Source organism: Hypanus sabinus, chromosome 1 (genome assembly GCF_030144855.1).
Source record: "Hypanus sabinus isolate sHypSab1 chromosome 1, sHypSab1.hap1, whole genome shotgun sequence".
NCBI lineage: Eukaryota > Metazoa > Chordata > Chondrichthyes > Myliobatiformes > Dasyatidae > Hypanus > Hypanus sabinus.
The window spans coordinates 205,317,825-205,329,855 of record NC_082706.1 but is presented as its reverse complement, the minus strand read 5'-3'; the positions used below and the strand labels follow the sequence as shown (position 1 = coordinate 205,329,855).

Genomic DNA, 12,031 nt, shown 5'->3' with positions numbered 1-12,031 from the left:
GGTGCGGTCTCGATTCCTTCTGCTACTGAATGACAGAGATGGGTGAGGAAGCCACTCAAACAATGAAAGGAGTAAATCAGACAAAATGCTAGAGGAACTCAGCAGCATCTATGGAAGGAGTAAACAGTCGACATTTTGGTCTGAGACCCTTCATCAGGATCATGGTTTCAACTTGAAATGTCCACTGTTAATTTTTCATCATAGATGCTGCCTGAATTCCTCCAGCAGTTTGTGTGTCAAGATTTCCAGCATCTGCAAAACCTTTTGTGATAATGTAAGTGGGCCACGTGAATAGCAATGGGGTTATATTCGTTTGTTGTTAAAAATATTCACACTACTGACCTTGAATGCAACATTTTACTCTGTTACCTGCTTTGCATAAATCTCATGAATGAAGTCAATAGAGGGGTGACATGTGACTCGGCCGGTGACGTAAGTTCGGGTTACGTGGCTCCTCCCAGCCGCCCCGCCTCCGGGCGACAATGTGGCGGCTGAAGTTGGACCCGGGCGACGATGTGTTCGACGAGGAGGCGGATGAGCTGCGGCTGCCGCGGAACGAGTGGACTCTCTGCATGGGGAACCGACTCAAGGTACGGGCCGGGCCTGGGGCCTGGGGACGGGTGAGGGAACCCTCTGTCCCTCTCCTGGCCGAGGGATGGGGACGCGTGTGCGAGCGGCCCTGTGCCCTCTGTCCCGTTCGTGATGGTCCAGGGATGGGAACGGGTGGAGGAGTCCCGCCTGTTGACAGGGCTCCCTCTGTCCCGTTCGTGATGGTCCAGGGATGGGAACGGGTGGAGGAGTCCCGCCTGTTGACAGGGCTCCCTCTGTCCCGTTCGTGATGGTCCAGGGATGGGAACGGGTGGAGGAGTCCCGCCTGTTGACAGGGCTCCCTCTGTCCCGTTCGTGATGGTCCAGGGATGGGAACGGGTGGAGGAGTCCCGCCTGTTGACAGGGCTCCCTCTGTCCCGTTCGTGATGGTCCAGGGATGGGAACGGGTGGAGGAGTCCCGCCTGTTGACAGGGCTCCCTCTGTCCCGTTCGTGATGGTCCAGGGATGGGAACGGGTGGAGGAGTCCCGCCTGTTGACAGGGCTCCCTCTGTCCCGTTCGTGATGGTCCAGGGATGGGAACGGGTGGAGGCATGGGCAGTAAGTCTGCACCTTCTGTCCCCCTCTTGTGATGAAATTATACATTTAACACCTGTTTACAGTTGGTACTTGAGTATAATGCTAAATAATTTCTTTTGCCGCTGTTTTATTTATGGCGTTGCCACCAGTTTGAATGTGGCTTGTTCAGATGTTCATGATGCTGTTGGTTTGGTGATGAGATTTTGCCAAAACCTTCTAGTTTTGATCAGTAAAATGTATAAAGTTTGTTTACTTTTTGGTCTCAAGTGCAGCCAACGGAAAATACGGGAACATGTATATTTATATCACTAAAGTTTACAGAGTTGTTTGCACCTTTAGTTACTACCTCAAAGAATTCCAACAGAATAGTTACTTCTCTGGTAGTGACAAACCTGCTTGTCAGATATCAGAGCATCCACGTAGTTTCTGATGCAACATTGAAAGGTCTAGGTAGACAGACAGACATATTTTATTGATCCCAGGGGAAATTGGGATAGTGGATGTGGAGAGAATGTTTCCAATAGTGCAGGCATCTAGGACCAGAAGGTACAGATTAATAAGCACTACAGATGCTGTGGTCAAAGCAACACGTACAACAAGCAGGAGGAACTCAGCAGGTCGGGCAGCATCCATGGAAACAAGCAGTCAGCGTTTCGGGCCGAGACCCTTCATAAGGACGTCATCCTGTCTGACCTGCTGACGTCCTCCAGTGTGTTGTACATACAGCCTCAGACTGGAAGGACATCCAGTTAAAACGATGATGTGGAGGATTTTCTTTAGCCGAGGATGGTAAATCTGTGGAATTCATTGCCGCAGACAGCAGTGGATATATTTAAAGCAGTTGATAGGTTCTTGATTAAAATTGCAAAGTAAATTTATTATCAAAGTACACTATACAACCCTGCTTGTTTTCTTGCAGGCATACACAGTAAATCCAAGAAACATAATCGAATTTGTGAGAGACTACACCCAATAGGATGGACAAATAACCAATATGCAAAAGACTACTAACTATGTACATACAAAATAAGATAAAATAATAATGAATAGATTATCCAATGAGATGAAGAGTCCTTGAAAGTGAGTTCATGCGTTGTGGGAGCATTGCGGTGGTGGGGCAGGTGAAGTTGAGTGAAGTTATTCCCTGTGGTTCAGGAGCCTGATGATTGAGAGGTAATAATTGTTCCTGAACCTGGTGGCATGGGTCCAGAGACTCCTGTACCAGCTTCCTGATGGGACCAATAAAAAGAGAGCATGTCCTGGGTGTTGGGAGCCCACGATGATGAATGCTGCCTTCCTGTGACAGCGATGTAGATGTGTTCAATGGTGGAGAGACCTTTGCCCATGACAGACTGGGCCACATCCACTATTTTTTTCAGGATTTTTCCAAATCACTAGATTCTGGAAAGGTTCCGGAAGACTGGAAAATTGCAAATGTCACTCCACTCTTCAAGAAGGGAGAGAGGCAGAAGAAAGGAAACTATAGGCCAGTTGGTCTGACCTCAGTGGTTGGGAAGATGTTGGAGTCGATTATTAGGTATGAGGTCTCAGGGTACTTGGAGGCACGTGATAAAACAGGCCATAGTCAGCATGGTTTCCTCAAAGGAAAATCTTGTCTGACAAATCTTTTGAAATTCCTTGGTGAAATAACAAGCAGGATAGACAATGAAAAATCGGTTGACGTTGTGTACTTGGATCTTCAGAAAGCTTTTGACAAGCTATTACACATGAGGCTGCTTAACAAGCCATGAGCCCATCCTATTACAGGAAAGATTCTAGCATGGATAAAACAATGGCAGATTGGCAGGAGGCAAAGAGTGGAAACAAAGATGGCTCTTTCTGCCTTACTACTGGTGACTACTGGTATTACACAGGAGTCTGTATTGGGGACAATTCTTTTTACGTTATATACCAATGATTTGGATGATGGATTGATATCTTTGTTAAAAATTTTGCAGACGATATGAAGACAGGTGGAGGGGTTATGGAGTACTTGGTGACACAGGACAAGATAGGACAAAGTCAGCATGGTTTCCTTAAGGGAAAATCCTGCCTGATTAACCTGTTGGAATTCTTTGAAGAGGTTACAACTAGGATGAAGGAGATGCAGTGGATGTTGCCACACATGAGACTGCTTACTAAGTGAAGAGCCCATGGTATTACAGGAAAGTTACTGGCATGGTTAGAGCATTGGCTGATTAGTAGGAGGCAGGAAGATTAGGAGAATGGACAAGAAAGTGGCAAATGAAATACAATGTTGGAAAATGCACTTTGGTAGAAATAAGTGTGTGGACTATTTTCTAAATGGGGAGAAAATCCAAAGGAACTTGGGAGTCCGTGTGCAGAACACCCTGAAGGTTAACTTGCAGGTTGAGTCGGTGGTGAGGAAGGCAAATGCAATGTTAGCATTCATTTCAAGAGGTCCAGAATACAAGAGCAGGGATGTGATATTGAGGCTTTATGAGGCACTGGTGAGGCCTCACCTTGAGGATTGTACATAGTTCTGGGCTCATCGAAGAAGAGATGTGCTGGCATTGGAGAGGATTGAGAGGAGGTTCACAAGGATGATTCTGGCAAAGAAAGGGTTATGAACTACACGAAATGCTGTAGCAGCAAAGCAGCATGCGTCATTGGGTAACCCCACCATCACTCAGGTCATGCTCTCGTCTAGTTGCTACCACCAGGACGAAGGTACAGAGCCTCAACTCATATCACCAGTTTCAGGAACGGTTATTACCCCTCAACCATCAAGCTCTTGAACTATAGGGGTAACTTCCTTTGCCCCCCACTACTAAAATGATCCCACAACCTATAGCCTCACTTTCAGGGACTCTTCATCTCTTGGCCTCGATGCATATTGCTTATTTGTTTATTATTATTTCTTTCTGTATTTGCACAGTTTGTTTTTGGCATTCTGGGCAGTCCTTCTGTTACGATTATTTTATAGATTAATTGAGTATGTCCACAAGAAAACGAATCTCAGTGTTGTATATGGTGACGTATATCTACTTTGATAATAAAGTTCACTTTGAACTTACAAAAATGTCAGGTATCAGAGCATCCGCATAGTTTCTGTAGTACAGTTTTATTAACAGAAATTGCAATAGAGTTTTTTTAAAAAACTGAAAAAGAAGCATTAAAGATCAGCCTAAAGATTAAAGGTTTGGCTTTATTTATCACACATACATCAGAGAATGTAGTGAATGCGTCATTTACGTCATCGACCAACATTGTCCAAGGATGTGCTGGGAGCAGCCCCCAAGAGTTGCCAAGCCCACAGTTTACTAATCCTAAACCAGAGGAAATGCATCCGGTCACGGGGGTGGGAAGGGGCGTACAGGGGTGGGACAGCGGTCGGAAGTGGAACCTTCATCTTCCAATCACTGGAGCTTTAAAGCTGTACAATAACTGCCTCGTCTGTGGCCATGTTGAAATAAGTAAATGGGTCTCTTGGTAAACTTGCACAAAAGATGCCCTGCAGTAAGAATTCTTGCAGGCATGGTAAGTACACAGTGCTAGAAAGTCTGTGAACCCTGTGGGATTTTCTCTATTTCTGCATAAATGTGATGTAAAGTGCGATCAGATCTTCACACAAGTCCGAAAACTACCCAATTAAATAAATAACACAAATATTATGCTACTTAATTTATTTACTGAGAAAAATGATCCAATATTGCATGCACTTGTTGGAAACATAGAAAATAGGTGCAGGAGTAGGCCATTCGGCCCTTCGAGCCTGCAATGCCATTCAGTATGATCATGGCTGATCATCCAACTCAGAACCCTGTACCTGCTTTCTCTCCATACCCCCTGATCCCTTTAGCCACAAGGGCTATATCTAACTTCCTCTTAAATATAGACAATGAACTGGCCTCAACTGTTTCCTGTGGCAGAGAATTCCACAGGTTCACCACTCTCTGTGTGAAGAAGTTTTTCCTCATCTCTGTCCTAAAAGGCTTTCCCTTTATCCTTAAACTGTGACCCCTCGTTCTGGACTTCCCCAACATCGGAAACAATCTTCCTGCATCTAGCCTGTCCAATCCCTTTAGAATTTTATACGTTTCATTAAGATCCCCCCCATCAATCTTCTAAATTGCAGTGAGTATAAGCCTAGTCGATCCAGTCTTTCTTCATATGAAAGTCCTGCCATCCCAGGAATCAATCTGGTGAACCTTCTTTGTACTCCCTCTATGGCAAGAATGTCTTTCCTCAGATTAGGGGACCAAAACTGCACACAATACTCTAGGTCGGGGGTCGGCAACCTGCGGCTCCCGAGCCATTTGTGGCTCTTTCACCTCTGTGCTGCGGCTCCCTGTGGCTTTGGGAAATAATTGGTCAGTATTTAATTAAAATGTATTTTATGTTAGTTTGTTAGCTTTTGAAATGTAATTATGGTGATCTTGTACAACCTAAGTGTAGCGACACATTTCCTGCCACATCATAAAACGGCTCACAATTAGCCAGCATTCCGGCTAAGGGAGATAGCCTACGGGGGTTTGTGAGTACGCGTCTTTTGCAGCATCTGCGTCCATGGGGGCTGGGTTGAGGGAAGCTGAAAAGCAAGGCTGTTTAGTTCGAATAAAGCTATCTTTGACTGCAGTTTACTGACCGCTACAACGTGTTTTTATCGCTGGCTGTCCAGACGGAAGGTGCTGAAACGCTTTGTCGCGTGTCTGGAAGAAGTGAAAACTTTCCTGGGCAGCAAAGGGCTCACCTTTCCTGAGCTGGAACAGCCAGAGTGGCTGGAAAAGCTACACTTCATGGTAGACATGACAGCGCACCTGAACACGCTGAACACAGCTCTTCAGGGGAAAGGACGTACAGCCCTGCACATGTTGGAGGATGTTTTGGCATTCGAGCGCAAGTTGACAGTGCTTGCCAGAGATTTACAGAAAGGCACTTTGTCTCACTTCCCCAATTTGAGAGAGTTCAAACAAGGTCACGACATGATAATTTCGGAGTATTTACATTCTGCAATCATCGCAATGCAAACATCGTTTGGGAAACGCTTCTGTGAGTTCAGAGAGGAAAAAAACACATTATCCTTCCCGGTCACTCCCTTAAGCATCGATCCTTCCCTACTGAATACGACTGCATTGGCAGGTGTGAGTCAACCTGATCTTGAGATGGAACTGGCCGACATAGCCGACAAAGACATATGGGTGTCCAAGTTTAGACGCTTGACAGCAGACCTTGAAGATGTTGCCCGTCAGAAGGCCGTTCTTGCTCAGAAACACAAATGGAGTGATATTGAAAACCTCACAGATGACAGCTTGCAATCCTGTGTAAAGATGAAGGTGACATCATACAGCCCTGATGTGCAGACGCTGTGCGCTGAGGTCCAGGAGCAGAAATCCCATTAACCAAGTATGATAAATATTTTAATTGCCTATTATTTTACTCATATTCATATTTTTTCATTGTTCAGTGAAATAGTCCTTTCATTTTTCAGGATGACAGCTGGCTGACGTTATTTTTGGTTTGCTGCTGGCGGAAAATTTAAGTTCGGCGTTTTTCATAAATACAAGAAGGACTCAAATAGACATTGAATATTTTACTTAAAAGTAACTTTCAACCCAACGTCTTTTTTTCGGAGTTCAAAATGTTTTTGTTGCATGCAGAAATGTAATTTCGTTTTCTCTGCAGGAGTTCATCAATTTCATAAATGCAACACATTATAGTTTGTTTATACATAGCATAAAGGCAAAAAAAACGTTGTATGCAGTGTTATTTCATTTTAAATGTCAAACGGGTTTTGCGGCTCCCAGTGTTTTCTTTTCTGTGGGAAACGGGTCCAAGTGGCTCTTTCAGTGGTAAAGGTTGCTGACCCCTGCTCTAGGTGCAGTCCCACCAAGCTTTGTACAACTGCAGTAGAACCTCTCTGCTCCTGTACTCAAATCCTTTTGCTATGAATGCCAACATACCATTTGCCTTTTTCACTGCCTGCTGTACCTGCATGCCCACCTTCAATGACTGGTGTACAATGACACCCAGGTCTCGTTGCACCTCCCCTTTTCCTAATTGGCCACCATTCAGATAATAATCTGTTTTCCTGTTCTTGCAACCAAAGTGGATAACCTCACATTTATCCACATTAAATTGCATCTGCCATGAATTTGCCCACTCACCTAACCTATCCATGTCACCCTGCATCCTCCTCACAGCTAATACCGCTGCCCAACTTCGTGTCATCCGCAAACTTGGAGATGCTGCATTTAATTCCCTCATCTAAATCATTATAATAGTTGTAAACAACTGGGGTCCCAGCACTGAGCCTTGCGGTACCCCACTAGTCACTGCCTGCCATTCTGAAAAGGTCCCGTTTACTCCCACTCTTTGCTTCCTGTCTGCCAACCAATTCTCTATCCATGTATGTGATAAAGTATGCAAACCTCTGGGGTAATGCCTTTGACAAAAGCTATTTGGAGTCAGGTGTTCCAATCAATGAGATGAGATTGGAGATGTGAGTTGTAAAGGTGCCCTGCCCTATATTTTAAAAAAAAGTCATAAAGTCAAGCAACACACACAAAATGCTGGTGGAACACAGCAGGCCAGAAGAAGTATTGTTGATGTTTCGGGCCGAGACCTTTCTTCAGGACTGACTGAAAGAAAAGATGGTAAGAGATTTGAAAGTAGAAGGAGGAGGGGGAAATGCGAAATGATAGGAGAAGACCGTGGGGTGGGGGGGGGGGGTGAAGCTAAGAGCTGGAAAGGTGATTGGCAAAAGGGATACAGAGCTGGAGAAGGGAAAGGATCATGGGATGGGAGGCTTAGGGAGAAAGAAAGGGGGAGGGGAGCACCAGGGGGAGATGGAGAACAGGCAGAGAGAGAACAAAAAGGAAGGGGGGAAAATAAGTCAATCAGGGATGGGGTAAGAAGGGGAGGAGCGGCATTAACAGAAGTTAATGTTCATGCCATCAGGTGTTGTTCCTCCAACCTGAGTGTGGCTTCATCTTGACAGTAGAGGAGGCCTTGGATAGACATGTCAGAATGGGAATGGGATGTGGAATTAGAACGTGTGGCCACTGGGAGATCCTGCTTTCTCTGGTGGACCGAGCATAGGTGTTCAGCGAAACAGTCTCCCAGTTTGCGTCAGGCCTCACCAATATATAGAAGGATGCACAGGGAGCACTGGACTCAGTATACCACACCAGCCGACTCAAAGTCAAGTTACTGACAGAGCCTGTTCTTCTCAAGAAAGATTTGTTTATGTGCACCATGCCTCATTCAAAACAACTTTCAGATGACCTTAGAAGAGTTGTAGAGATGCATGAAGTTGGAAAGGGCAACAAAAGCATTTTGAAAGACCCACGTGTTCAGTCTACAGTAAAAAAAATAGTCTGCAAATGGAGGAAATTCAGTTCTGTTGCTACTCTCCCTGGGAGTGGGCGTCCTGCAAAGATCACAACGTGCAATGCTGAATGAGGTGCAAATGAACCCAAGGGTAACAGCAAGACCTGCAATCTCGAACTTGCTGAAGTCTCTTCTTATGTCCACTGAACAAGAATGGTGTTCATGGAAGGACACCATGGAAGAAACCACTGCTCTCCAAAAAAAAAAATTGCTGCATGTCTCAAGTTTGCAAAAGACCACCTGGATGTTCCACAGTGCTTCTGGGACAATGTTCTGTGGACAAGGGAGTCACACCAGTTACTAAAAGCAAATGTTCACATATGTTTTCCAACAAATACATGTAATATTGAATCATTTTTCTCAATAAATAAATAAATGAACAAGTATAATGTTTTTGAGTTTATTTAATTGGGTTCTCTTTATCTCATTTTAGGACTTGCTTGAAGATCTGAACACATTTCAGGTCATATTTATGCAGAAATAGAGAAAATTCCACAGGGTTCACAAACTTCCCAGCACCACTGTAGTTGGTGCAATGGCACTACTTTTATTAAAGGTCTGAGATGCTAAGTGATGCAGCTGATGGGACTGGGTGTAGGTGTGGGCAGCAGCCTTATAAACTCCGTCCCTCTCTCATGGTGAGGTTATGTGTTCTCTGACAACAGGGCGGGGCGGGGGGGGGGGGGGGGGGAGTCCAAGACCAGAGGGCATCTCCTCAGAAGAGGGATGTCAGACACCCTGAGCCAATAGGCTGGTCCTGGACTTATTTCCACTTGGCATGATTAACTTATTATTGTTTATTTACTTATGATTTTATATTGCTATATTTCTACACTATTCTTGGTTGGTGCGGCTGTAACAAAACCCAGTTTCCCTCGGGATCAATAAAGTGTGTCTGTCCATTTCGAATGGAGATGAGGAATTTGCTTAGCTAGAGAGTGGATCTGTGGAATTCATTGCTGCACATGGCTGTGAGGCCAGGTCATTGGGTATATTTAAGGCAGAGGCTGATAGATTTTTGATTATTCAGGGCACTAAGGGATATGGGGAAGAAGGCAGGAGATTGTGGTTGAGAGGGAAAATGGATCAGCCATAATGAAAAGGTAGTGGGCCAATTGGCCTAATTCTGCTCCTATAACCTTGAGATTTAAAAATGATTGTAAATTGCAAAACTGCGCAAGATCTTCCTCGAGCAACAGTATGTGAACAGGTTCTTGATGTATTCAAATTTATGGGGCAACATGATAAACCAGCACTATTTCTACAACTTACCCGGCAAACTTGTTCTGCAATTTACCCTTAGTCTTACTGACGTAGAGTGCTATTACCTTGTTCTTGTTGAGAGAAATGTCCATGCAAGAGCCCAGCTGTTTGTGCTCAAGGATATAACAACAGACTTTAACTGTTCCTTTTAAATAGGCATTGAACTTTGTCCATGGGAGTTGGAGGGCCACCTTTACAATCTACCAAGCAATGAAAATACTCCAGTTAGCCGGGGATTTGTTGCTGTTGTTATACCAAGGCCATTAGCGGCATTATTGAATGTTGGAGATGGCTTATAAATTTACTGCTGTGTAACAGTCGATAGACAACGTTCCCTCTAATTTGTCATGACCAGTCTGCGTAAAAATCTTGTGCCATGCATTTTTTTTGTCCAGAGACAATGTGTGCACTAATTTTTAAGTGGAGGCAAACCTGGTCTACCCAAGACCAGTTTGTTGATTGCTTTTGGTGTAGCAGTTCCTACTATTTCATTAAGCCATTCTACTTTAAACGAACTAGCAGTTCTTTGGCGCTTCACGCCCAGTGCTTCTTTGGAATTCGACACTGCCTGCAGAGTAAATTCTCTCGGACTACACAACGTTGGCAAAATCTTCATTTCCCACATGCATAACTTCATTTGTTTATTTTTGCCATCTGATTTCAACTCCTTTAGCCTCCTAAAGATTAAAGCGCTCAAGCTGTCCTAATTGACTGGCAAACAATGCATCGCGGGTCAGCCGCCAGTAAAGCTAAGCTGCTGTGTTCGACTCCAGCCATCAATCACATTTGATTGTTCTAGTTTATTTTCCACTAATGTCACATGCTGACAGCTGCACTCTACAGAGAAATGGGATTGGTCTGTACGCACGTAGAAAGCAACATGTTTTCTGCATAATTTTTATTGACTGTTTTGTCAGTAAAAAGAAATGAAACCTCTTGTTTCCATCTTTGATCATTTAAAAAGTTCAAAGTACATTTATTGTCAAAATATTTATACATTATATAATCTTGAAATTCGTCTCCTTACAGCAGCTACAAAATAAAGAAACCCAAAAGAACCCATTTTAAAAAAAGATCGCAAACACACAATGAGCGGGGGGTGGGGGGGGGGAATAGAAACAAATCGTCGAAACAATCAAAGTAATCAAATAGCATTCAGAGCGAAAGTGAGTTCACAGACACGGAGCCTGAAGCAGGCTGCAGCCTCAGTTCATCGCAGAGCGGAGTAGATGTCGAGTAGCAGCAAACAGAATTGGCCCGACCCTTGTCCCTGGTCCTGACACCTTGTCTTTTTAATGTGGCCCAGCATTTAAATCGTCCAAACTTCGGGTTGTTCCTTGCTGTAGAACCTGGGTCCTGTCACTTCGATACGCTCTGCCATCACGTTTCAGCTTGTACCTGATCTTTCCAAATCGGCCAGTGATCAAGCCTTGGTGTTTTTCCTTTGGTGGACAGGCCTCGACTGCCTTGCCTCACTGGCTTCTCCATTGTTTGCAGTGATCGTCTACCAGAAAAAGTGGTATTAATAAAGTAGTTGCATTCTTTGTTTTGTTTGCTGTGGCTGGGCTTCACCACTGCCATCTTAAACCAGAAATTATTTAATAACAAAAAGATAGTTTCATTATCACCATATAACAATCACAGCACGGAAACAGGCCATCTCGGCCCTCCTAGTCCGTGCCGAACTCTTAATCTGACCTACCTACCCACACTCAGCCCATAACCGTCCACTCCTTGCCTGTCCATATACCTATCCAATTTTACCTTAAATCACACAACTGAACTGGCCTCTACTACTTCTACAGGAAGCTCATTCTACACAGCTATCACTCTCTGAGTAAAGAAATACCCCCTCGTGTTTCCCTTAAACTATTGCACCCTAACTCTCAAATCATGTCCTCTCATTTGAATCTCCCCTACTCTCAATGGAAACAGCCTAATCACGTCAACTCTATCTGTCCCTCTCAAAATTTTAAATACCTCGATCAAATCCCCCCTCAACCTTCTACGCTCCAATGAATAGAGACCTAACTTGTTCAACCTTTCTCTGTAACTTAAGTGCTGAAACCCAGGTAACATCCTAGTAAATCGTCTCTGCACTCTCTCTAATTTATTGATATCTTTCCTATAATTCGGTGACCAGAACTGTACACAATATTCCAAATTTGGCCTTACCAATGCCTTGTACAATTTTAACATTACATCCCAACTTCTGTACTCAATGCTTTGATTTATAAAGGCCAGCGTTCCAAAAGCCTTCTTCACCACCCTATCTACATGAGACTCCACC

At 44.2% G+C, this 12,031-nt stretch overlaps 2 protein-coding genes across 2 annotated transcripts in view; both read left to right on the top strand.

Moving 5' to 3' along the window:
• Window positions 1-462: 462 nt before the first annotated feature.
• The window catches only part of otulina (OTU deubiquitinase with linear linkage specificity a), a 28,374-nt gene continuing 16,805 nt past the window's right edge, over window positions 463-12,031 (top strand). The window contains exon 1 of the mRNA XM_059984589.1: window positions 463-590. Coding sequence (XP_059840572.1) covers window positions 483-590 — 108 coding nt within the window. The 5' untranslated portion in view covers window positions 463-482. The remainder of the gene's footprint in view (window positions 591-12,031) is intronic.
• LOC132385342 (general transcription factor II-I repeat domain-containing protein 2-like) lies at window positions 5,724-6,773 on the top strand. Its single transcript, XM_059957401.1, has 2 exons — window positions 5,724-6,492; window positions 6,578-6,773. The coding sequence occupies exon 1, from the start codon at window positions 5,886-5,888 to the stop codon at window positions 6,486-6,488; it is 603 nt and encodes a 200-aa protein (XP_059813384.1). The 5' UTR covers window positions 5,724-5,885; the 3' UTR covers window positions 6,489-6,492; window positions 6,578-6,773.

What these genes read in the sequence shown, in the direction of transcription:
- LOC132385342 (XM_059957401.1), top strand. Translation starts at nt 5,886, where the DNA reads ATGGTAGACATGACAGCGCACCTGAACACGCTGAACACAGCTCTTCAG.